Consider the following 26,191-nt stretch of genomic DNA (forward strand, 5'->3'; position numbering starts at 1 on the left):
TGTTAGACAATCAGAAGGACTGACTTCCTGAGAAATGGGCGACTATAGGGCTAAGTGTTCAGCCCTCGCAGCAGGCGGCTGGGTTGCCAGAGCACAGCTTATGCACGCAGCTCTCTTCCGGAAGCCCCCTGCTAGTGACCTCGGATCTGGCCGCGTCCCGGAGTCCCTTTGTCTCCTGTCCCGAGGGTGGAGAGCAAGCGGGAGAGGAGCCCTGGGGAGTGCGGAGCTCGAGCTGAGCCGAGGTCGCTACAGAAGGGAGCTGGGTCCTCAGTCGGGACCTGAGCTGCTGCTACGCCTCTCCAAGGCTGCCTCCACCCACCGCTACTGCCCTGGGAGTTTGTGCTTGAAGTTTCAGGGCAGCAGCGCCTGCTTTGGAGCTGCAGACTCTTTGGCCTGGAGCTTTGTACTTTGCTAGAAGAGTGCTCTTTTGCTCGGTTCTCGGCTCTTGGTTTCAGCTAACTTGCAGATATAGCCCTCACTCTTCTCAGCCCAGGTCTCAGAGGGCAAGCCATGCCTCGCTCAGACGGTCCGTTCGCGGGGTGCCCTCCTTTTGCTTTCCTTTAAAGCAGTCCCCGGCAGTCTCCAAGGCTGCCGGGCCGGTGTCAGCCGGGTTGGTCTCGACAACCAGAAGCCGGGCGCAGTCTTCCGCTCGACCTCAAGGTGGCGACTTAGGCACGTAAACAAAGCTCGGCCAAGCCGGACGGTTGGCACCCTCGCGGTTCATCCACGTATCACCCTAGTTTTCCCGCTGCTCTCAAGCAGGCTGAATTGACTGTTAAAGGGACTTGAGATGAGGAGTTCGGCCAGAACAGCAGAATGAGTGTGCCTGTGTGTGTGTGTGTGTGTGTGTGTGTGTGTGTGTGTGTGTGTGTGCAATCGCGCGCGTGGAGGTGGAGGGAGGTAGTGATAGGGAGGAGAACTCCCGGCGGAACCCGTTTGGGACGCCGCAATTCTCCCCTGCATCACCTGAGACCTCAGGCCAGGCGACCCAGCGGGCTCGGTCTTCCGGACCGCTCTTCAGTCCGAGATGCCGCGACCAGTGTGCAACCGGCAGACGGACAGAGGGTCTGGTGCCTGCCGCCAGCGGTAAAAGATTTGCTAATCTTGTTTCAGTGACACCCACAATTTATGAGTAGAGAGACCTGGAAAATAAAGCCCTATGTCGTTCTGTGTCCTTCTCCCGGGTGTCTGCCGGCTGACATGAGTGGGAGGGGTCCCTCAGGGTGGGGAAGAGAGACACACAGACAGCGAAAGAATAAACGTGCGACAGTCACATAATCTTACCTCCGGGACGAAAGGACACGGTTCCTAGGACTGAGATTTCCATAGCCAGTCTGCATCCCAGCTGTTTCTCCCGTAGGCTCTTTCCTGCCTAACACAGCCTTCTGACTAACTTGGACAAGGCTTGAGCTGCCCCCCTCCTTTTTTCCTCCCTTTTTTCTTTCCAGACATTCCCTAAACTCAACCCAGGGCAAATCCAGAAGTCGGTACAGTACAGAGCTTCCATTCAATCATGGGGGTGGGGGTGATCCCGTTTACAATTTCTCTTAAGCAGATGGAAGAAGTAGATGGTTATGGGACTTGGAGGGGTGCATGGGGATGGCATGGGGTTTTGGTGGCAGGGAAGCGCGATTTCTCTTAGGTCTTGCTCCTGCAGGTAAGGTTCCCAGATTCCAGCTGCCCTTCAGTCGAGCTGCGGTGTCGGGTGAGAGTGGAGGGCGATCCTCTTCTGATTAAAGAGGAGTGGAGGAGTGTAGAGTGGAGGAGAAATTGACCCTGGGCAGGCTCCACGGACACATTGTCTTGGTTCGTGTTTGTTCCTGCTCTCTGCTGAAGCCTTTGGGAGCCTCTTGAGCAGGGTAGTACGTCCGAGGCTTTTTCTCCCCTTCTTTTTAACCCCCTTCTAAAATGTGTTTAAAGAGAAGTGACTATCCTTCTAAAATAAGTTAAAAATCTTTCTCTGACTTTGCATTTGAGATGTCAAAAGGATTAAATAAATGAAACTTTATTTGACCCGGGAGTTTACCCAGAGACTTAACGACATCTCTGGGTCTTTGGCCTTATTCTAATTCCATGGTGGTAATTACCCTTCGTTTCTTTAAGTGCAATAGATTTATTGCCTTAGAGACTATGCACAGTTTGATTGAATTATTCATTTTTTTTCTTTGGTGTAGACTGCATCTGGGGACTCTGATGTGACGTGTAGATTTTTTTTTTTTCAGGAACAAAGGGAATGTGGAAATGAAAGAGAGAGGGAGAGAGAGGCTGGCAGATGTAATGAGACGCGGTGAAGGTGTACGCAGACTGGCACTCCCACTCCTCCCTTCTGCTCTCACTGCAGCCCTGGGTAACTCGCAGGCTAACACAAACAGCTTTTCTCCCGCAGCCTGCCCTCTGTCACTGTAAGTACATCAGCCTTCTCTTATCAGCATGCAGATTCCAGCCACGCACTCCCCTAAACTCGGCTTTGCACCTTAGACAGCAGAAGAACATTTAAAAATTAACTTTCCTAAGCCAGGAAAGACATGTCTGTAAAACTTATTTTTGATTTATCTTTATTTTTCTTTGAAAAAAGTTCATGCATTTTTACCACTTTCCCCCACCTCCTTTATGGCGGTGCTGCTGCTGCTGCTACTGTCGCCGCCGTTGTGGTCTTCCCAACAGGAAGACGCGCAGATTCAGATGAAATTTTGTTATTCTCTATCCATTTAAAGTCGAGGGACAATGCTTGGTCCTTTGCAAAATGACGTCTTAAAGAACGCAGAGCATTATTCACAGTTTGTTTTTTGCTTTTGTTGTTGAAACACGAGTTCCGACCTCTTTGAGGCAGAGTCCCAAGGGCACTGTTATTTGGGAGTTCGGGTTATTTGGTTACACCAAACTTAAATGAAGTGCGATGGACTGCTGGAGTGTTGGTATGTTTGTTATCCCTGTTTAAGGAAATCAATTGCTAAAACTTTTCTCCGGGCTGTAATTAAAGTTTTCAACTTTTTCCTTTTTCGCTTTTTATACTCTTTCACTTATTCTTCGTTTCAGTAAAAGTTCTTATTCCCCGTGTTTTAGAAGTGAAGACATTTATATTTGTCCTATTTATACAGTACCTATTAAGCCCTTCGTGAAAGAAGTTAGCGACCTTAGGATGAAGTCATGTAGGTATGAATTGTTCTCCTCGCTGGTGTAAGGAGACTTTCAAGGCAGGAATACGAGGTTTTAACAGTCGTTATGATTTTTGCGTCGGTGCTTTAAATATTAACTTCTCTAGCAGAATTCATTGCGTTGCCCTTCCCAAGTTAAGGGGGAGCTCTCTCCAGGAACCGCGCGCGCCTTTCCTTTCCCGGTTCGCGCCTCTTTCCTGGAGGTGCGAGGCCAAACTTAGCAAATACGAGTTGCCTTTGCCGGTTGCCGTGCGCAGGGACACCCGGACAGCACGGAGGCAGCGACAGTTGCGGGCAGGTAAGTCAGCTCCTTCCTGCTCACCTTTCCTTCCCTCCCTGGTTCCCCTTGTTCCGCGCCCTGGATTGTTGCGCCTCACGGGACTCCGACCCCCAGGGAAAATGAAGCATAGTGCGCCGGGATCTAGCTACGGTGCCTGGGTATCCTCCGCTCCTTCTCGGACTTTCTGGAGCCCGCAGGCCAATGCGGACCAGGTGGAGAGCCCGGCACTTTAACCCGCTGCAGCGCTCTCTGCCTTGCCCCTCTGCTCTGTACTATCGCGCCCAGGGTTTGAAAGGAAACCCTTAGGGCTCACCCCCGCCCCCAAGGGCCACGTGTCAGTCCATGCACAGCCTGAAATGCGGCACTGAGACCCCAAACTTTACTTTCTTTCCTTTAGGGATTGATGTTGTGACCGGCTTGGGGTTCTGCCTTATCAGTCTACTTTGTTATCAGTTTATTAGATAAAATCTAAAGAGGATCCCTGCCGCTCCTTCTCTGAAGGTCCACCGCGGCCCAGTATTAGGGCCTTGGACGCTGGAGATCTTGATAAAGTCGCCTTTTTTACCCCCTTCTTCCCTCCCGCCAGCGGCCTGCAGCTGGTCGGCAGGGTCAGTCTTACTCCCCAGATTTCCGAATGCAGGGTGATGTAAAGAGACGAATGCGCTGACACTTGCAAAGCCAAATTTGTCGCAGCAACTCTGAAGAACCCAAATCGCGCCCCAGCATTTCCATCCTTTATGTTTCACCTTCCTCGGTGGCTCTACCCTGAGGATTCAGGCTTTGGGACTTAAACTACCCCCTCTTTTCTCCGCCCTACTCTGCAGACATTTAGGACAGGTCATTCAATTTTGACCTGTTTAGGGTTCGGAGAGATTTTTTGCCCTCTGTTGTTGAGTTCCAGGGCCGGCGGCCGAAGAGCGTGAGGTTCTGGAACTGAGCGTGGGCCAGGCCACACTCATTCACAAAAACAAAATAAAACAAAAACAAAATCAAACCCCAGAAAAGATATGACCCTTGTCTAGGATAGAAACACCGGTCTGGGTTTGCCCGTTGGGCTTTTGAGGTCAAGGGGCACTCCCGGGACTTCTGGGAAGCGAGGGCGGAAGAAGCTGGCATGCGAGGTGCCAGGTATTCTTTTCACCGGCCTCTAGGCTCTGGCATCTGGAAGCAGGTTTCCCAGTCCTGAGAGTTTCTGTGGACGATAGGGACACAAGATTTCTGGCTGGGGACTAGCTCTCCTCTCAGCCAACAGTCATCAAGTCACTTTAACTTGCAGTCTCCAAGCTTTCAATCCTCAAACATCATCTTTCCTATTGGGGTAGAAGAACCGGGCTATTCCTTCTGCCCCACTAATCCGAGGTGCTCATCCCCATCCTTATTTCTGTCCTTTTCCTTCCCATGTCTGGAGTTCATCTGAAATCAAACATAGAGTATACTTTAATAAGCCAATATATGACTGACAAACATCTCAGCTTGTTCCATCTTCTGTGCTTGCTTATTCTATTTTCTTCAAAGTTAATAGAACAAAGATGAGGCTCTCTCCCTTGTATCTTTTGTCACTTAATCTGTGAGAGATCTTCCTCAAATTGGCAACTTTAGATTACCATTAAGTTTGTGAATTTCCTAGTCAAAATTCCTGACCTCTCTCCCTTGGTCCATATCTTCTTTCACAAAAAGTCCCTGTTTATGAAATGTCTCAAAGTGGCCATCTCATATCAGTTTCTACATAGTAAGGACCTCACCTCCACAGATCTCTGCAGGTTTATGCTGGTCATGGCAGAACCTCTCTCCCAGTTTTTAATCTTAATGTAATTTGGAGTCTCTACTGACCTCAGTTTCTTAAATCTATTTCTTTGGCCCTGTGTTAAGGCAGGCCAACCTCACCTAGTGCACATTGGCCCCTCGTTAGCTCTCTGTCTGCTGCTGTCAAAGCTGGTTTTCTCATCTATCTTTTTTACTCTGCATCTCTATCAACTACCTGACACCATGATTATTCTCTCCCCTCCCAGTTCCCCATTTTTTTTTTTTTTTGCACTGAGATAAAATTCCAGGTCTGTGCTCCTTTAGGCCATTCTCTACCCTTCATATCTTTTATCTACCCTACGTATGGATCAAAGACAATCTTTAATTTGTGTAGTTTTTTGAGGGGGGGGCTTTTAAAAACATAATTTTCTACATCTGACTTACATGTTTCTGTAAAATGCTGTCCTGGGTGACTGAAACTCTTCGTCTTCTGTAACATCCCAGCCACCCATCTTGAAATTGTTTCTCTAAATCTTTTCCTCTACAAAGTTGAGGTATTACACATGTATCACCTACCCAATTCCATGTAACACAAACGTATCCATATAATAAATGTGGAACTATTTTTATTGTTGTAACAGTATAATCATTTTCTTTGGTAGTTTGTATATGTCTTGTTATTTATAATAATTTTAACCCATAAATTCCATAATCCAGATGGCCTCCAAAACATTGCCACCTACATATGTTAAGAATCACTGTCAATTGTTTTTTCTTTTTTTCTTTCAATTCCTCCTCCTCCATCTTTTAAAATAAATTTCTCTTCCTCTATTTACTGAGATCCTATTAACCCACGTGTTTTCAAGATCTCTGCTTCCTGCATCTCTTTCTTTACTCGCTTTTGATCATTTCTCTTTTTCATTTCCTTCATCTTTCTTATTATTCATCCTAATATTCACCCCTTTCTCCTTCTTCTTGGTCTGCTTCAGCCCTTGTCCTTCCCCTTGTTTGTATCTGCCATGACTCACTTCTGTGGTCCAGTTCTGTATTTTGGTACTTCTTAACATTCAGCCCCTTCGTCCTCTGTCACATAACTTTTTCGGAGCACAAACTACCATCCCTACATTTTCCTTTCTCACTTTGTTCTTTCCTTTTCTCCAGCGTGCTTTCTTTCTCCCCAGTTGTCTACCTTTTCCTCACCTCAGTTTGCCTCCTCTAGACTCCTCCTTCCAGCAGCCTCAGCCCTAATAGCGCTCCTTGGGTCCTTTACTCCTCAGCCTGTTTTTCTCCCACTTAATACTTGTCACCATTACCCTCTGACCCCAACTCTCCCTCTTTTTTTTTTTTTTTTGTCACCTTTCCAATCCTCTCCTACTGGTTGCTTCACTCTCTCTTCCCAGGCGCTTTCTCCAATTCCAACCTCCGCTCTCGCCGGTCTCTGCCCTCTCTCTCTGGCTCGCTCTCCTTTGCCTCCCGCTCTCCCCTCCTTCTTCTTTCCCCGGCCCTCCCCCTCCCTCCCAGCTTCCCTGCCTGGCTCGCTGCCTCCCTCGCCTCTTGTCTCATCTTGCCTGTGTTGTCTGGGAGGGGAGCCCTGCCTCCTCTCCCTCGCTCAGATCAATGCCCTGGCCACTCACTTTCTGATGTTGCACGACGGGAAATGCTTTGAATACTTACGACATGGCCGCTCACACTGATTGCCAAGATTGACAGCACTAACCATCGTCTTTACTTGTTTCAAGGGGGAAGCCCCTAGTCACCCCGCTCTGCGCGCACCTCCAGACACCCCGGCGGCAAACTTCTGCGGGTCAGCGTTCCCCCCACCCGGGGCGGAACGCCCCCGCAGACTTGAGTTAACCGGCTGCGCCGGCCGTGGAGCTGGGGGGCTCTGCTCCCTTGCTCCCCAGGCTGTGCTAATTGACCTAGCAACGACTCCCCTTCCTTAAACAACAAAACATTTTTTTATTTGTATCTTTCCCTTTTTCTTTAATGCTATTTACTCCCGCGGCTCAGCGCACAAGGAACCCTCCCGTGCAGTACCATCCTGGAGCCCGCCCAGGTAACCGGGACGGAGCGAGCGAGCTAGAGAGCGAGGGAGGCAGAGCGAGAGCGCGCGGCCCATTTGTGAGCTACCTGTTGGGGAGCCGGAGGGGGCAGGGGCAGGAACCTCGGGCTCGGCCGCCGGCCCCCCAGCGCTTTCCGCTCCTGCCCTTCCGGGCAGCTCCCTTAGGGTTAGTTTCCTTGAGCTGGGACTGAGGGGTTGGGGTGGGACAGGCGGAGGGACAAGAAGTGAACGCGCGGAGCCCTGAGAGGGCGCGGGTTGCCGGGAGCCGCGGCTGCCCAGCCGGGGCGGGTTTCCGTACTTGGCTGGGGAGGGGAGAGGAGGGAGGAGGAGCGGGAGGAGGGCGCTCAGCGGGGCCGACGCAGAAGTGGGGGGGAGTAGAGGCTGAGAAAGGGGCCCGAGCGTCTGCCGCTCGCTGGTGGACGCGCGGATCCCCAGGATGCGTCCCCCTCTCGGAGAGTTGTGCCTTGTTCCGGAGGCGGTGACAGATCTGCGTGGCGGGCTCCTGATTTTCTTGCCACCCCCCACCCCCAAAATCCACAAGGAGAAAACACATGTTGTAGCTGTAGATAACTGTGCGTGGGACACTAAGGCAAAAAGGGCAGGGGAGAGAGACAGACAACGCAACCTTTGACAACAGAAAGCTGTTATCGCCATCCTAAGTATTCGTCCGGAAATCTGTCCGCCCTCTCGGCCCACCTTATTCCTCCTCCTCCGCCTCCCCGTATAGATATTCTAATCTATATTAACTGGGCATGATATGAAAAAGAAGTCAGGTGGCTTAGAGAATGAAATTTTAAGTCTCCGTGAAGTTTGAGGTAGGTATTTCATTGAAGTTTGCGCAAGTATGTGATGGAGGAAGCTTGTGTGCCTGCGTGTGTAGTCTTCTCTCCCCCCCCCCCCCCCCCGTCTCTCTCCCTCTCTCAACCCCACTGTGTAAGCATAAGCGTGTGTGCTCTGTGAGGGTTCAGATGGGACCGCCGGGTGGAAAGGCCCTTTGTGCCCACAAGAGGGCAGCATCCTGAGGGCTTTGTGAGCGCTGTATCTCTCGTTATCGCTGCAGGCTTGGGTTTAGAGAAAGTTATACCGAAACTTTCAAACTGATATCACATCTTATTTCGTGATATTTAAGAAAGAAAGACAGAAAGAAAGAAAGAAGGAAAAAGAGAAAAATGAAGAAAGAAGAGAGAGAAAAAAGAAAAGCAGACAGCCAGCCTACCCCGGGAGAGTCCTAGTCACACCAAGACTAGGGGGAGGGCTGTTTTAATTGTGGGTTTGGCCGACTGACGACTGGAGTGCCCTCCTCGGCTGTCTTAGTTGTAGCCGGAGGTCATGTAAATCGACCTTAAAAGAATGCATAAGCCATAAATTAAAATAAACCCTCACCCAAGGGCTGATCCATAAGTAGACAATATCCAACCTGGACAAAACGAGCTTCCCTTACGAGCCGACCTAAACCGCATCCCCCCAAAGAATAGAGACTAAATGCAAAGTAAGTTTCCCAGCGAATATTTTGTTTTCTTGAAAAGTGTTGGGTTGATTCGCCGTGTGACTGACTGCGACGCCGCAGTTTTCCTGAGCGCTTCAGTGTTAGCCAGGCTCGGGGTGCGGGAGGTCGGGAGGACCTGCTGGGTTTCTGGGCTTCTTAACGCTACCCCCACCCCACCCCCATTTTGGTTTGGAAACTTTGGCTATTTGTGCGGTTGACGCTGGCCGATGGCGGGCGAGAGTCGAGGATCTCCGCCGCGCTCTCCGCCCGGTTGAAGTTTACCCGGAGGAGTTAATAAGAAAACCCGGGTCGCTAGAAAACCCGTACGCTCCCTCCTCCCACTCCCACCCCACCCCACCCCACCGCCGCTCCGCTGCAACTTTCCCGGGACCCTGCGGGAGTTGCTTCCAGTTCCCTCCGCTATCTCGCTTCCTCCCCCTCCCCCCATTTTTGGACTTGACTTTTTGATCTTTTTAGGAATAAGCAAACCGAACTCCAAGACAATCCGAAACCTAAGTGCTAATCCGTGGCCCTCTTTTCCCCGGACGCTCGGGCAGTGGTGCCGGGCCGGCGGGGGCGTGTGTGAGGGGTCCGCTCAGTCCTGCCCCGCGTGGGCTCGGCGTCGGAGTCGCGCGGCAGGCGCATGGTCGCCCGCACGTTCCTTCCCCACCCCGCGCTCTCCCACCCGGAGTCCCAGAGCCCCGCCGGAGTCCCAGAGCCCCGCCGGCGCCCTCCGTCCTTCTCGGCGCCCTGCCCGGCCCCGGCCTCCCGCTGCCCTCTCCGCAGACCGGCCGAGATCTGCCGCTCTGGGGCTCGGCCCAGGCCCGGGGGCGGTGCTGCCACCCGTCCGGGGCCCAGCCCGAGTCTGGCCGCTCCCAGGGGGAGCTGCTTTCTTCTCCCTTAAAGGGCCGGTCAGAAAAGGGAAGGGGCTTATGCAAAGGTTGCTGGGGTTGCTCGGGCACCGAGAGGAGCGGCCCGGGGCTGCGGAGGACAGATTAGCTCCGTTTCCCGGGCGCTCCGCGGAGCTTTAAGATAAAAAGAGAATTGGTGTTTGGAATAGATAAAAGGTGGTTGTTGCTGGCGTGTTTTGAGGGTTTTTTTTTTTTTTTAAATAAAAGCTGTCTTAGGCTGACCAAGTTTGAAAACGTTTGTTTGTATGAATTGCCAGATATTGAATGCTGCTCCTATTTGGGGACTAAAAATAAGTCTTCGACTGTGCTGGCGGGGCTGGGCTCTTAGCAAGATGGGTTGTCCCCGGCTGCTTCTCTGTGTATGACCTCCTCCGAGGGCCGTGCTTGGAGTTTCGGTCTCGAGATGGCCCAAAGCCGTCGCTGCGGCAGACTGGGCTGGGCTCGGGACCTCCCGCTGCACTGTCAATGGGACGCTCAGATGACGTCCATGTCCGGGGCGCTTGACCGCGGCGCGCACTCTTGCTGCCGGGTTTTTGATCCTGGCCGGGCAGCCCAACCAACAACCCAATGGAGTCGGGATGTGAGAGAGCCCCCTCTCCCCGCCTCCCTAGGGTCTCCTCCCTTATGCCCTTTATAGTCACATGCCCAGGTTTCTTCTCGGGTCCCGGAGGAGAACAGACACAGCCCCGCCCAGTCTATTTCTAGGAGGTGGGTTTAGTGAATAAAAAGGTCAAGTGGTCGGGTCTGCGAGCTGGTCCACGGCGAGGGGGGACAGGACGGACACCTGGCAAAGACCGCCCCGCCTGTCCCCCCACCCCCACCCCCCGCCGGTCTGCCCGCTCACTACTGGCCTCCCCAGGCCACATTCTTGCGCTAAGTGCGAGAGGCTGTGGGAAAAGCAATCCCGAACCGGCCAAGAGCCGGCGAAGCTGATCCCGCGATGGCATTTTGTTTTGAACAGTTGCTGGGGTTGACGTTTCCTCATAAGGTAAGGTGTCACTGGACAGTCGGCTGCCCAAATGCCACATGTATAATTAGCCTGCGCACTCAGCACCTCGTCCCCAAGGCCCATAGGCACGGGTTTGGCGGACCTGGTCCACTCAGCTCGGTTCTGGGCTGCAGGATTCCGGAGGGAGGGCCGAACCAGCCAGGACAGCCCCGGGAGGCCCTGGCACCAGGGAAGACTGACAATGTAGCCTTGTCTTTGATTTTTCTCTCATTTTCCCTTTCTTTTCCTGCTTCTTCTCTCTTTATTTTTGGTTGAAGGCAGACTACTGCTTAGATGGGCAAACCGGACACTAGCGGCAGGGCGCAGACTGAGTGAAGAAAGGGGATGCAGAGTAAATCTGGCAATATACCTACTCTCCACACCCCGCCCATGGGGGAGGGCTGCGAATGGCTTTCTATCTGCGAGAACCCAGTAGGACCAGCTCAGACTTGGCATTGTATCCCGGCTTTGGTAGGAGCTTCAGCTTCTTGTTGGACTGTTCACCTGTCTCTGTGCACACTCCCACACTCACCCCAGAAGTTTCAGCAAATTACTGTCTGTGCCCTGATTGCAGGCCCCTCCAGGCCTAGCCACTTGGGGCTGCTAGTGTTCACTGTGGGGCGAACCTGGAAAGATCTGCTGTCTTTCCCTGTCTCTGTTCACTATGGGATTCTTAGGAGCAGTGCCTTGTCTTCTCTATCTGTATCCAGATTGTTGTTTGAGCTTCCTACCTAGCTTCCCAGACCCTAGCCTCAGGTTAGCTTTAGTTTGCACTCTGGTGGAGACCAGGATTTCTGCAGTCATGAACATGACCTTCCCTCTGTCACCCGGTGCAGTCACCGTGGAATTCAACACTCAGCATTAGGCACTTTCATCTGCCTCCCTCCTCCCCTTGTTTCTAGGCTACTCAGATATTCCTGATACCTACTAGAAGATTCTCTGTATTTGAAAACAAACAAATAGGCAAACATCCTAAACTCTCCACAAATTTAGTGGGGTAGGACTAGCTTTTCTATGGCAGCAAGAGTGCACTTTTCTGGTGGGAAGTGGGGACACCGTTTATTTAGTTGCATTTGCTTTTAATTGAATCTATGAAATATTTCATTTTCTTTTAGGAGGGGAAAAGTTGTGATTGATTTTGTTTTTACTCTACAAGACCATAAATGTATTGTCCATGTATATTTGAGTGTATATTCCTGAATACACATATGTGAGTACGTGGGCTTTAGGCCAAATAACATGTAAATTATTTTCTCCTACAGTTTTGAAAACCTCATAAATCAAGAGAGATTGTTCCCTTCTAAAACAAGAACAACAACCACCACCAACCAAAAAAAAAAAAAAAAAAAAAAAAAAACCTTCAGACTGAAAGCAAGCAAATATGTACCACACTTAGATATACTTTATGACCAAAGGCAGTAAGTTACCAGGATCTAGACAAGTGCTAGGTCATTAATTCTTTAGGCAAACTGATACCCTCTGTTGCTTTTCTCTTGTACCCCCAACACCTCCTTTTTCCTTTGCTCTCCCACCATAGTCCTTTATTTACAGTGGCAAAGCTAGATAGTTTTTTGTTTATTGTTTATCCTTTTATTGTTGTTCTTAGTTTTTATTTTGGAAATAATGAAAAAGAATTTTGTGTATGTGTATTTTTTTAAATGCAAGAAATTATAATGGAGCATGATACAAACTCCTATAGTACATTGTATAACCACAACACTCAATATTATACTATAAAGAAAGATGAATGTAACAAACACTAATAATAAAGCAATATTAATATCTATACCTTAAGTTGATTCTATAGTAGATTCAGTAACTGAATACCTAGAAGAAATGACATTCAGTAGGTATATTGTCTGCTGTACATTTTTTCATTAGTAGTAGGAAGCAACAGATATTTTTCTTAGTAAGGGAAAACATACTTAAAATAAGTTAACATAGCTAGTAAATCTTTCTCTTATAAGGCTTTAAATATATCATTTTACATACATTAATGATAAATTTTGGTGGCATTATTGAGATTTTATGTCTATTTGACTCCTTTTAGGAATTGTTATGTTATTGGTCATTGATGAAATTTTTACACATATCCATCATATATTGAAGAAATTAGTGATGTTTTAAATAATCCTCTTTCAATTAGTACACTAGGAATAAATGAATTTTCTTTTAACAAAGTTTAATATACATTGGCTTTAACCCTTTTAATATTTTCTGTACTTTTCAGTATTATATTGTATATCTCTGAAAGAATTCTCTTGTTAGTGAGAGAATTCATATATACCTTTTAACTATTTACAAGCAGCATTCTACAAAAGGGGAGTACAGTACAACTACAATTTTGGTTGATCTAAGCTATTTGTTTAAATTTGGTTAAGGGGTGCATATATATCAATTGATGTTTTTGAAGTCAAGTGAAACATTCCATCAAGCTAATGTGTCTGAGAGTACCATATCAGGCACAGACAGGTACTAGAAATGATAAAACACAGATAACATGCAGCAAGATGATTTGCAGATGGGACGTATTATCTGCTGTCATGAGGTTAGATGGGTCAAATTACTGTTTTTTAAAAAAATTAATCTAGGTTATTTCAGAATTATCAAGTTATGTAGGTATATGAGATTGAATAAGAACAGATTATGAAAACTTGCTAAAAAATGAACAAATATTCATTGTTTTTAAGAGCAGAAAATGGACTATCTTTGCATTTGGATTGCTTCTTGTTTAAGAAATACGGCTCTCCCCTATTATTTTTCCTAACAAGAATAATAATATATTGAACAGTTTGTCTTTATCCTAACTCCATATTTTCCACTGATTGTACTCTGAATATCAACATACTTAAGTAAAACAAAAACAAAAACAAACTGGCACTCAGGTATAGTCAATGAAAAGCAATTTTTTATTAGATGTAAGCCCATTTTAAATGTATAACATATCTTTTTCACTTGAAGTTCTTCAACTGTGATCTGAAAACTAATTGTTCTGGTAATAGTTATATCAGAAACTTTCATCATTCTGTTGTTATGTATTCATTATTCATTTATAGGAAGAATTTTTATTTTCCTTATTCTGTGGAAGAGGGTAAAAGCTTTTCAACTAATTGTTTTGTTTAGACATTTAGTCAAACTGGAAATAATTTTAACTCTGTGTTAGGATTTTTGGTAGAGCTTTTCAAATTTAAATAACCATTGTCATGATGTAGATGAAAATATCAATTGAGAGTGTAAGTGGAAGTTGTAAGATGGAATATCATTTAAACCTACTATGGACTCTCTCACCTCCAAAAACGGGTGCTGGTCTGTTTTTCCTCAAATCTGTGGTAGTCTTAAGAAAGGGACCGCGAAACTCTAAAACCTCAGAGAAACAGTATTGATTCGTGCTTAACTGCAAATCCTTCATATCGTTGTTCAAAATATCCAACTTTACATTAATATTAGCCATTCTTTTTATAGTGACACCATACTTAGTAAAAAACTTCTAAGCACTGAGGTCAGGTGTTGAGATTGGATTCTAGTTTATTTTTTATGAATCAGATAAAGATTTCTGTGCATGAGACCATATGTGAAGATGAGAGAACAAGAACATTTCCATATCAAAGGCAATATATCTGAGGCTGCATGGTAATTAAAATGCAGTGGTTTGGACTCTGTGCACTAGCACTTAAGCAGAGCATTGCCGGGACCTTGTGCATCATGCAGGCGGTTGCTTCTTGCATACTTCTTGAAATACACTTATAATTTTGTACAAACATTTATGCTAGTCCACACTTTTCTGTGGATAATTTGTATTTCATCCAAACCATTCAAAGTAGAAGTTATTTTTTGAGCTACCCCCTCATTATGGCTTTTGTGCATCAACTATTTTTATTCTACTTGTTTGTATTTCCTTTTACCAGAATGATGGCTTGTTTATATTCAGAATCTCTTCTTGCTCCTTTAAGACCCTTTATATATCACCCATATTTTACTATTCGCTCAAAAAAACTTTCATCTTTAGTAAAGTAAATTATTTTCTGAGGTTAATTGTAGATGCTGTAATCTATTGTAAACTAATAAACTACATTAAAAAAATCAACTACCCAGTTATTTTTATTTTATAATGGTAATATATTTAGTAATTCTCACTAATTTGCACAGTGCATAATACTGGAATAAATTACTTTTCAAAATGTTTAAAGAATTCTGAAATGTTCTTCTTTACCTTTTAATGGCATGAAAATGTACAGTGCCATTCTCTTTCAGACTACTTCAGGTGAAAAACAATTATTTAAAACTATAGAATACTTTATATTTATCTAAAGAGTTATCTCTTTGCATTTATAGGGAGATGTTTGATTTTATTTATAAAGAACTGGGTTAGCATCATAACCTGTGACTATCTGGGGACAGAATAGTGAAATAAAAAAATCTAACAACTGGTAGTCCAATATTTTATATATTTTAGAAAATTTCGCATCTTTGGTAACTAACTTGAATTCGCTGCTCTGTAATTTTCTAGATTTTCTATTTCCATATTTGCTCTCTGTCTATGCATATGGCGAGGAATTCACTAGTATATTTTATTTACTAAGCTCGCCTAGTCTGTAAAGCCTTTTAGATTTATCTTTTAAGATTTCTCTTGATTGAAGCACCATGTATTGAAGAAGCCTAATACGATATTATGAAATCCTTTAAGAGTTTTTGTGTTTTAAACTATTTTGAATCAAAATTACTTAAGTATATTGTTTTGATGCTTTTCAGTGGTGATATGTATAAATAAGCATAATAAATATTAGGTAAATTCAAAGTACTTTATATGATGTGCATATTAGTGTCTATGCAAACATTTTATATTCTTTCAAGTTCTTGCTTGATCTCTTTCTCCTCTGAAAATCTCACAAGATAAATCTTTAAATGATCTATTATCCCTGCTATCTTCAATAATTTGTTGTTTCTAGTCATCTTAAAGAGGCGAATTGAATTGTCTATCTTTAATATATCCATTCAAATGCAAAAAGGGACTTTAGTGCTATTTGTGATTTTGACTTCACTGAGAACAATCTCTTTGCTTCTTTGAAAAGTAGTTCTTTAAAATTAGACAAAGAAAATTAAAGATGCTTTACTTTCCACGACTACACAAGCACAATATGTGGAAAAATGAAAATGCAACAGATTAAAAAAAAATGACAAGCATAGATTTCAAATGGAACTCATTTCCTTTTATACTTTACAAACAGATCATTGTATAGTGTGATTGAGCACTTACTAAGTTCTAGGCATCCTGAAGGCCATTTTTGAAGTCACAAGTTTTTACTTTTTAAGGCATCTCTCTTCTATTGAAGATTTTTAATATTTGGTAGGTGGGAAATTTAGGCACAGTTGTCATGGTGCTAAGCAGATCTTTGGTAGAAGTGGAGAAGAATGCTCCTAACTAGGGGAGAATAGTTCATTGTTCTTTCTTGGGAAAGAATCTCAAAGAGCAGGAATGTTGTCATTTTCTCAGAAATATCTTCAGGTATCTCCATGGGCAATAACCTTCTATGTAGGAGAGCTCAGACACCCCATCTACCCCCAGTGTATTCATCTCTAACTCTCCATTTCTTCATCTCAAAAATGGGAGTAATAATAATATCTACATCATAAAGTTATTGTGAAGATTAAATGAGATAAATAAATGTAAAACACAAAGCACTAAGCTCAGGGCTTGGTATAAAACAGATATTTAATACATGTTATTTATTACATTGGTGTGGTGCTGTACTTAGAATTGTACAGATAGGGCTTCCCATTTCAGCTTTACTACATATTTGTTGTGTAATCTTTGGCAAATTATATAATCGGTTTCTTTTTCTCTTACATGAAATCTTTCCAGCAATGTATGTTCCTTTCTTCCTTTCCTAGAAAGAAGAATTCGTTAGTAGTCTGGCAGACTTGGGACAGAGTAGTGACTAAATGTAGAGTTTGGATGTCTGGCTCTCAAACTTGAGAATATTCCAATTTAAGGGCTAGAAGAGATTTTAAAAGGTCATTTCATCTGTTATCCTCCTTCCAAGGGTGTATTTCTCTGCTGTAATCAGTTAAGAAGCTCTCTTTTTTTGGAAAACAAGCAAAGAAGAGATTTTATAATCGTTGGTTATGTTTCAGTAGTTAATATTGGGAAGTTCTTTATGTCAGGTATGTATATCTTAATCTGCTTTCTTTTGGTCTGATTTTCAGGAAAAATGGAAACATATTCTTCATTTGAATGATAGACCTGCATGTGAAAAAAAACCAAAATTAAACTATCAATTTTTATTTCTTGAATCTTTCCTTTGAAGTCTTATTTCCTAAACTAGTTATGTGACCTTAGAAAAGTTATACAACCTCTTTAAGTCTCAATTTCCTAATTTTAGGAACTTTTATTTATTATTTTTAATTTTTATGTTTTCATGTATTATTTATTTATTATTTTTTGTTTTTCTTTGGGGGGAATGTAATTAGGTTTATTAATTTAATGGAAGTACCCGGAATTGAACCCAGGACCCGGGGCATGCTAAGCATGCACTCTACCACTGAGCTATACCCTCCCCCTCAATTTCCTAATTTTAAATTGAGGATTGTGATAAAATTTATCAGTTAGGGTTGTTGGGAAGATTAAGTTTGAAGATAATATATTTAGAAGTGCATAGAACAATTCTGGACAACTGTGTTAGGATTAATTGACAATAGTTATGTGATCAGTAGAAGAACCTTGGCATGAAAAGCGCTCTTAATTTTCTTATGTTTTATAGAACTCAGTTTTCAAAGTGCTTTCATATTCATTGCCTCATTCAATAAAAGGTATACAGAGTAGATAACCTTACCAGTCGTACCGTCTAACTTCCTACTTAATATAAATAAATGTTTCAACTGGGTTTTGCTTCAGGATATTATTCATTACAAACAAAGCTTGTGTGTCATAAATTAGGGCTGGCTTTTCTGGCCTTCTTTTTTCCTCCATTCTCTGCTGTATAATGTCAGTGCTCGTTTATTTTATCTTCATATTCATTTCCAGAGCCAAACCAATGCTGCATTTTCCATAAACCAAATGTAAATGAATAATACCACATTGATCAGCAGCATTAAATGTCAGTTTGTATATGTATTTGATAATTAAAAAATTAGGAAATAATTTAATTATTATATAATAAGTATGGCTAGTTTGAGAGACAACTGTTTTTCAAAATATGAGGTTTATGAGGGAGGACTAATAAAGGGATCCTTGATGATGAAAAGGTGAGAACCACTTGACTACATGGTTTCAAAGATGAAAATGCATGATCCTAGTGAGGAGGTATAAATTTAGATAATTCTATGCAGTGTACTAGTTGCTATAATGGAAATACATGTAAGAGCAGAAGTAACTATGCCAAGGAAAGCTTCTAGTAGGACATGGCCTTTAAGCTGTGACTTGAAGGATAATTAAGAGTAGATTATTGGAAGTAACATCCTGAAGAGCATTGGACATGGGGGAAACATTTGATATTATTATTGACTATTCTGTAAGTCTGATACCAAAATGTCTCATATTTGTGTCTTTCTGATCCTAGAAAGGCCATGTCTATCATGAATGTGAAGTGACCATAAGCCAGCAGCTTAACCTCTGCACTTCTCTTTCTTGGCTCAGTTTTGTGGTCAGGGACATTGTGAGTACATCTTAAGGTACAGAGAAGTTTTTTGCTTCCTTCAAATATGACTATTAAGCATGAAAATTAAAACAAGTGGCTTATTAATATATGAACTGATGATCTGGACCATGAATTAAGAAAATCTTGTATCTTGCACTGTAAGAAACTTTTTTTTTTTTTCAATTGGCAAGCATCGTCTTAGAAAAGGGGCAGTATCTGGAAATTTTTAGGTCTGAGTGTTATTTATTTATTTATTTTTGATCTGGGTGTTATTTTTGAGTTTTCCTTTTTTGTTATAGGTCTTTAGGTGTCTCGCATTTATGATTAAATTTTTCCAACTGTAAAGTTGGTATATTCCATAACTGATTTTTTATTGAGGGATAATGTGAAAATAAATTAATCCTCAGAGTGATTCAAATTTTTTGGAAGAAATACAAATTATTATTATACAATGATGATGATGAAGCAGTAGTACTAGCAGAATTAGCAGTCGCAGCAACAACCTCTCTTTACTCTTGATAACTTTCAAATAGGGATTCTAAATCCACCCTTTTTAGTTTTGTAATCTGGGATCTCATGTTTTCTAATAACTTTTTGAATACTTTTTCTCTGAGCCAAAAAGTCTTCTTTTCTGTTTTGAGTCTGGAAATTTTCTGGTGTTTAATAACTTGTTTCTCCAAATTAAATACACCTATGGAGATTTTGCAGCTTGTATGATTTTGTGACATAATCATTTTCTGAAAAGGGCTTTATGGTCACATAGGCTGGAGAAGTTACGGCCCTGATTTCCAATGGCCTTAACTTATTGTTTTCCTTACCTCTGCTTTGCCATGCTGTAGACTCAAAGTGTTGATAATGCCATGAAAAATATGATGAAATCTCTCTATTAAAAAGAAAGGCTCTGAAGCTGAGTAAAGAAGGGGAACAAATATGTGAAAATTCTATAAAACAGCTTAAAAACATCCCTTTAGCCATATTAAATTAGTTATGATGCTTTTAAGAACATTTTCCTTCAGGACTTTCAGTTGAGTTCTTTAATAAGAAGCAAAAACCCAAGCCAAAAAAAAAAAAAAAAAAACCAAAAACAAACCAAAGCTGAAGTAATATAGCAACTGAACAAAGTTTAATTAACCTAGAACACAGCATATTAGTTAACTGAGTCTCAAGAAAATTTTTTATTCTTGAGTCTGAGGATCTAAATACGCACTGGAGAAAAGCTGGACTATTTTAAAATTTCTTAGCCGTAGTCCTTTCCCACTACAAAGATGCATATTGAAAATAGGTATATTGAGGTTTAAAAAGAATTTTAATCTTGGAACAATTAAATTTGCATGTTATATTTAATTTTATTTTTAAATACAATATTCTGAGGCATTATTAAAAGAAATTTTCAGCTTTTCTGAGGTTAGACCCTGTAAACTTTTACAGACAATAATTCCAGAGAATGCTTCCATTTGTACTTTTTGTACAGAGTGTATGATTTACAGGTATGCGAAAGTAGGGTTATGTACTCTGAATATTTATGTGTTTTAAATTGTATCTTATTTTTGTAATAGGCTTATTTTCTCCAAGGAAATATATATAGCAGCCTAAACTGGGTGGGACTAGTGAACTTGGTGACTATTAATTCTTATGTATGGCATGACGGGGAAAGAATGAGAAATAGCTCAGCTTTTAATTATGACACCTTGGGACCTTTTCCAAAGCACTCATCATAATTAGTTATGTCATAGTTGTGAAGTTTTGTGTTTAACTTCTTCGTTATGTCCACACGGAAAACTCATCAGGAGCTGTGCGAATACAGTATGTGGAAATGTATATGCCTTCATATTGTATGCTAATTTTTTCTTTTGAGTTTTCTTAATATCAGTTTCACATCTTTGGATTATTTTCTTCTTCTGTTTTGATCTATGCTAGTTATTAAAAACATAGGACATTTGTATAAATGTCCTTTAAATTTTGTGAGGCTATCATTACATAATTTTTAGTTTTGCTTGTTTAACAGATTATAGCTGAGATAATTTAAAACAGAAATACAATTTTATTAAATTTATTAGGAGGGGAATTAAATCATTTGGTCATCCTAAAATGTTTCAAATGAAGTCTCCATTTAATGTTAAATGAGAACATTGCTATTACATCTTAAAAGTAGATAACTTTGATTATTAATAAAATGTTTGAATGTCATCACATAGTAGCAGTAGTTGTTATCCTCCCTGCTTGATTGAGGTGAATGTAGCATTTTCAGTAGCTGAGGTGAAAGGAACATAACTTAGGATGTTTAAGGAGAGAAGGAAATAGAAATCTTAGGTGGCTGGGATAGCCTAAAGGGCAACTGGAGTGTATTGTTGGTAAGGGTGAGGCTGGAGAATTCTCCTTGGCAAAATAATTTTAAGACTAATTTGAGAGAACTTCTGACTATAATAGAATAGTGGTCTTCAAATTTTTTGGATAGAGCATGCCATCAGCAAAATACTTCTGAGCATGTGCCCTGATACATGTCCATATTTATTTAAAAGTATATACATGTACTATTGTGCTAGTATATGCTATAAGACATTCATAAGTAGATATTAAAAGGAAGAGGTATAGATAGAATAAATAATATTTTAAAACTGTGGTCCCCAAACCCTATACTTTAATATGCTTTGTTATTTTTAAAAGTCTTAGTTTAACACTTTGTGATGAAGTGATTTAAAGGTTTGGTTCTAAGTTCAGTTTTCTTTGCTACATGGTTTTAATACTGCCACAGCTGAAACTGATACCTCAGAAAGAAAAGTAGATCCAAATGGAAGAAGTACATCATTGTTTGCCCTTAATGAAATGTGATACTGATTTATTAATTCTTTGCATAAAATGTGCAAAAAGTTTTTTAAAATGTGGCTAGTAAATCTCTATTTTCCCTGACAGCATTCAGTTATTTTTCCAATGAGGTTCATATTTTTAATAAATGGGCTCAAAAACACATTGAAACTCTTTGGAACATCCTTAAATAGGTTAGAATATTCTGTTCCTAATTTTTAAATTGAAAGCAGATGAGAGTTTTTGTAGGCGATAGACATAGAATTTTTGGTAACAAAAATCACACTATGTTGGAATCATTTCCAAACATATGTTTTCAAAAATACTTTTTCATGGCATGTATCTGTTTTGAAAATCATTTACTTTCTTATTTGATAAAATATCACCTTCACCTTGAAGAGACAGATTAAGTTTGTTTGATAGTGTGTATGTTTGTATATGTGTATGTATGTATGTATCTACACATCTAGTCTAGTCTAGCTATTTGATAACACACACACACAGCTGCTTGTCATCACATGAAGGGTCAAAACATTTGGTACTCTAGTTTTTTTGTTTCTTATCCTTAAGTTTGGAATCTTTGCCATGAGATAAGCAGTGGAATGTGTGGATGGTGCAGACAATTCTAATGGTTATTCCTCATCTGATTTCAAAGTATTCTAAAGATTTTACTGTGTTTTACAGGTCTATTTTAAAAAGTAATTGCATCATCATGTAGCACTTGGCTTTAACATTGTGCTGAAATTGTTTGGCTATGAATGATGTAGTTAGTGAAGTCCATAGTGCTATCTCTGTAATCTTATCCCCAATTTTTTTTCCTTTAGTTCTGCCAAAGGCAATCACTTCACCAGTAGTTATACTTAGTCACTTTTCTCTAAAAGTTACTTTTATTTAAAAAAGTAACACTGTTGAGATTATATCTTCTTTGGTACATATTTTGGTGGCTCACTCAAAAGTAGCACTTTGCCTATCAAAGATTGTAAACTGAGGCATGTTCAAAATATGTACATTCATTATCTGAAGAGCAAACATTCTACATGACAGACGTTTCTTTTTCAAATCTTTAGCTATTTTTACTATGCAACTTCCAAAATTGTTCGTGGCACTACTCACTGTACAGCCCATGAGGACATCGTTCACATTGCATTCTAGGTAATTGCTTACCCAAGGATGTGTATTGTGGCAGCTCTGACATTTTAGACAGGAAATGTATTTAAATTTGTGACCATATTGTTTTCTCTGTGTTATTTTAGCTATTATTATATAAGCAGGAAGAACAAGAACTTTTCTAGTAGCATGTAGCTTTTTGTCTTTTGCAATTAAGGAGCTTCAGGAGAGGTTTCTGAACACTTAACATTGTTCGGGAAAATTTTGTAAACCATTGGATTGAGTATTGTATAATTTTTAAATGTTATTGGAGAAATTATGGCAAGTACAAAAAATTATATCTGTATACTTTGTTTTTAAATGCCTTGCTAATTGCAAAGGCTTCATATTATTATTTAACATCTCAAAGTACACTGTTAATGGTACTAGATAAAAATCTGTATCAAATTTTCTTTTTGATAAGTTAAAAAACTCTTGACCTATTTCTTGTGAGATCTGCTCGAACTGTCCTGTACTGTGGCTGCTAAAGATCTATGCCACTATGGTACAAATGTTAGCTTGGTCACGGTGTGAGGGTCATGGTATTAGGGTCACTAAGGTATATAATATTAATGTGTTCCTCAAACTGTGGTTTCTTTGGAAGGGTCTTTTTAAACCACTTGAGCATTTGTTCAGGGTTAATTTAGTTAAAAACCAGATAATATTATCAATAATCGGCCTCCTCTTTTTCCTCTGGTACAGGATATAACATTAATGCTTGATATTTTGTATTTAAATTTAAGTAAGGATTAATTTTTCTCACTTTTTAAAGAAATAGAAAGTATATTTATATAGTGTACTCCTAGGGTGTGTGAGCTCACTTTGGAGACCACTGAAATTAGAAGAGTAAATGGGAAAGCAGGGTAAGTGTATGATGAGTCAAGTCAAGGAGGAAAAGCATAGTTTCCAGAAAATACTCTCCTGGTACAGGATCCCTCTGAAATATGTAGGCAGTCACTGAAAATCTGGTCAGAGAATGGGGCTACAGATTTATCAATATTGGGGTGGCATGTTTTATAGGGCTCTGATATGAGAGAGGAAGCAGGCTTAAGCCATCTTTTATTCCAAGGCAAAACAATTTGAGTCATTTTTTGGCATGAAGGAGTCAATGAGGTTCCATAGTTAAGTGTGTTTATCATGTTGCAGGGGAGGGGACCAAGTGGAGGATCACTACTCCTGTGAATGCCCGGGGCACTTTGTTGCTTCTGCACGCAGCCTTCCTTGGATTTAGATACAATCAGAATTTGGGAGAGGTGAGTAAGGCAGCAGTGAGGATATCTGTAGGCTAAGATTGCCTTCAACTTTCTCTTCTTTCCTCCTTTCCCCCTTTTCTCTAACTTGATATACTTATGGGGGCAGCTTGGTGTAGTAGCCAGGATCCAGTTTGGGAGTTTCAGCTCTGCCAATAAACTTTGAGTGACTTTGGCTAAATCACTTCTCTCTAGGAATTGGTTTCTTTACTGGTAGAATAGGAAGTTTGATAATCTTCAAAGAGGTTACAGCTCTGACATCCTGTTTATAACCTTCTGGGATAGGGCTCTGTGCTGCCTCTACACAGAACTATCAACCTCAAAGCACTATGTCCACTCTGCCTTCTAAACTGACAAACTGCCAGGAATTTAATTTATAAATTAATTCAAGCTGCTAGACTCATAAACAAAAACTATAAAATATTTCTATCTTCTTCCCTTCACTCTTCCAGCTTTGATAGAATGTATTCCTACAGTGTGATCCTAGATAGGGCTCTTGCTTTCTAACCTAAAGTGGCTAATAAGAACCTTAGGAAGGAAGTATTAGCATCTGAGGGGTTGTGTCTGTGAAGGAGGCTGGGCTCAATGAGATGGGCAGGACATTGGGACACAGCCATCAATTCTTTGCATGTGTTTGGCCAAGCTGGCAGCCGTGAACAGTGCCAGGATTTTTGAGTATGGTTTCTGTCACCAGTAGAGCTGGCTGTCTTTGAAGTCTGTTAGTTAGCCTCTTCCAGAATCTTAGAGTGCAACTAATGCTCAAGAGGAGGAGGGTAAAATAATCTCTAGGAATAAGAATCCCCCCTATTTTCAGTAAGAACTTAATTCTCTTCTTCCAATAGTTTTTTAAAGCATTAAATGACTGAGCAGATTTCAGATTTTCTCATTTTCTTTTTAGTACCTATTCATTGCCATGAGGCAATATTGAGTAATGAAATAGATGCATGTCACCAAACATTTATTGGGCAATAGCCACATATTTCTGGATGCTTTTATAAGTTGGAGATAATAACCTGTGTATCATAGTTTTTGAGAGGTTTCAATATACAAAATACCCTTGGAAGAGTGCCGGATACATTGTAAGCTCTCTTTAAACATTGGTGACTATTATTTTATTATTTCATTTGCATTACAATTCTGGGAGGTATATGTCATTATCCTATATTTTATAGGTAAAGAAATTAAGGTTTGGGGAGGGAAAATGACTTGCCCAAGATCACATAGCCATTGAGTGGCAGAACCATAACCATAATCTAAACCCACATGTCCTGGCTTGAAGTCATATGGTATTTTTGCTATGTAATACATTTGCCTCTAACAGCCAAGTAAGTCATGAGATTTCCCCCAGATAATCTACAAGTTAGATAATCAAAAGCTTGGGTAATCAGAAGCTGAACATATTATGTGATGCTGAATTTCAGTAGGTTTTGTTATTAAGGCAATCCTTGCTTTCAATGGCTCCATGTTAGCTGAAACTCATCTGTATCAGAACCGTATCTTCTCTTTGCATAGTTCTGATCTCAACTTTACATAGTTTGAATGTCATGGTTTGATCTCAGTTACTGTAGAAGCTTGCAAAATGAGGGCCTGGCTCTCATATGCACTAGTTCCAGTTAACATGGTATAATGCAAATTGAGAACTGCTGGTATTTCTGTGAGCTTCGCATTCACACACAAATATTCTCACATTTTCTTTCCTTTGGGTCAGTTAGGTGGTTCATTTCCACTTGATGACCCATTATTTTTGCATTCTTTTGCTTACAAGTTTCTGTTCCTGCTAAGGGAGAGCACTATGTTGCTTAAGTAGGGTCTTTGAAGGTCACTGATGATTGGCTCTTGGATTATAGGAACACTACCTCTGACATTGTATACAGCGGTAGATTTTTCTCTGGACTTTGACAGAAACACCCATATCCTTTACTTAAAAAAAAAAAATTCTCCCCAGTCTCCATTACATGTCTAAGTTTCTTTCTGAATTGATGTGTTTCTTTCTGTCTGTTCCAGCAATGCAGAGAAAATCCAGTGAGGCCACTTATCTCTCAGTTGTTGTTTTACTACATGAAAAGTGATAAGTTGCAGTTGACAGAGAGCAGCCAATAGTCAAGAACTGAATCTATTTAAATTTCTTTTAAAATATAGACGCTTAAATTCTTTTTAAGCACTTAATAATAATTTCAACCTGAAGATAGATGGATAGATTACATAGATGTCAATTTTAGGGCAAAATAAGATTGAAAATATACTTCTGATTTTGATGCTTTGAACATACTCTTGTCCTAAATGCTTAATAAATTCTTCTCCCTTGAATTTTTATTGTTCTCCTTCCCCCTGCCCCTCCTTTAAGGTTATGTTTTAAAACTTGTTCTTAGTTTTCTTTGTCAAGCGTTCTGACGAGTAGATTTTTTTTTTGCTGACTCTGATTTTTCTTCTCTTACCTGTACAGTGCGGGAGAATTAGATTGGGGTTTAAAGTGAGCTTGTGATATTGTGGCCACTTTCTTTAAACTTTAACTTGGACCTGGTACTTTAATCTCTTTAGGACACAGTTTCCTTTTCTGTAAGACAGCACCCACTTCTTAGAGTTGTTTTAGGATTAAATGAATAAATATAAGTGGTTAGAACAGTGCTTGGCACATCGTAGGTGCTGCATAAGCATTAGCTATTATTAAAGTGAGTGTCTTTAAAAGGAGGATCTGGCCAAAAGTAGAGTATTATATTCAAAATAATTTATTGAG

General features: G+C 41.3%; 2 protein-coding genes across 13 annotated transcripts in view; one reads left to right on the top strand and one right to left on the bottom strand.

Moving 5' to 3' along the window:
- Positions 1 to 4,782: 4,782 nt before the first annotated feature.
- Positions 4,783 to 7,918, bottom strand: LOC116666430 (serine/threonine-protein kinase AfsK-like). 2 transcript variants are annotated; one of them, XM_032488961.1, is made up of 2 exons: positions 7,309 to 7,918; positions 4,783 to 4,848 (listed from the first exon to the last, which is right to left on the bottom strand). In XM_032488961.1, exons 1-2 carry the CDS (start codon positions 7,892 to 7,894, stop codon positions 4,811 to 4,813), a joined length of 624 nt encoding a protein of 207 aa, XP_032344852.1. In that variant the 5' UTR covers positions 7,895 to 7,918; the 3' UTR covers positions 4,783 to 4,810. The 2 variants fall into 2 exon arrangements, 1 of the variants encoding a protein (XP_032344852.1); XR_004323278.1 differs by lacking the exon at positions 7,309 to 7,918 and adding an exon at positions 6,853 to 6,950 and having other exon boundaries at positions 4,797 to 4,848.
- The window catches only part of SOX6 (SRY-box transcription factor 6), a 556,391-nt gene continuing 537,316 nt past the window's right edge, over positions 7,117 to 26,191 (top strand). For 3 of the 11 annotated variants that reach the window (XM_032488948.1, XM_032488938.1, XM_032488944.1), the window contains exon 1: positions 7,117 to 7,234. The gene's annotated coding sequence lies outside the window, so the exon portion shown is untranslated. Of the gene's footprint in view, positions 7,235 to 7,383; positions 7,407 to 7,938; positions 8,056 to 8,134; positions 8,730 to 9,644; positions 10,626 to 26,191 lie in introns of those variants that run through there. The other 8 variants (XM_032488950.1, XM_032488940.1, XM_032488947.1 and 5 more) reach the window with 6 other exon arrangements.

Source organism: Camelus ferus, chromosome 10 (genome assembly GCF_009834535.1).
Source record: "Camelus ferus isolate YT-003-E chromosome 10, BCGSAC_Cfer_1.0, whole genome shotgun sequence".
NCBI classification, from domain to species: Eukaryota; Metazoa; Chordata; class Mammalia; order Artiodactyla; family Camelidae; genus Camelus; species Camelus ferus.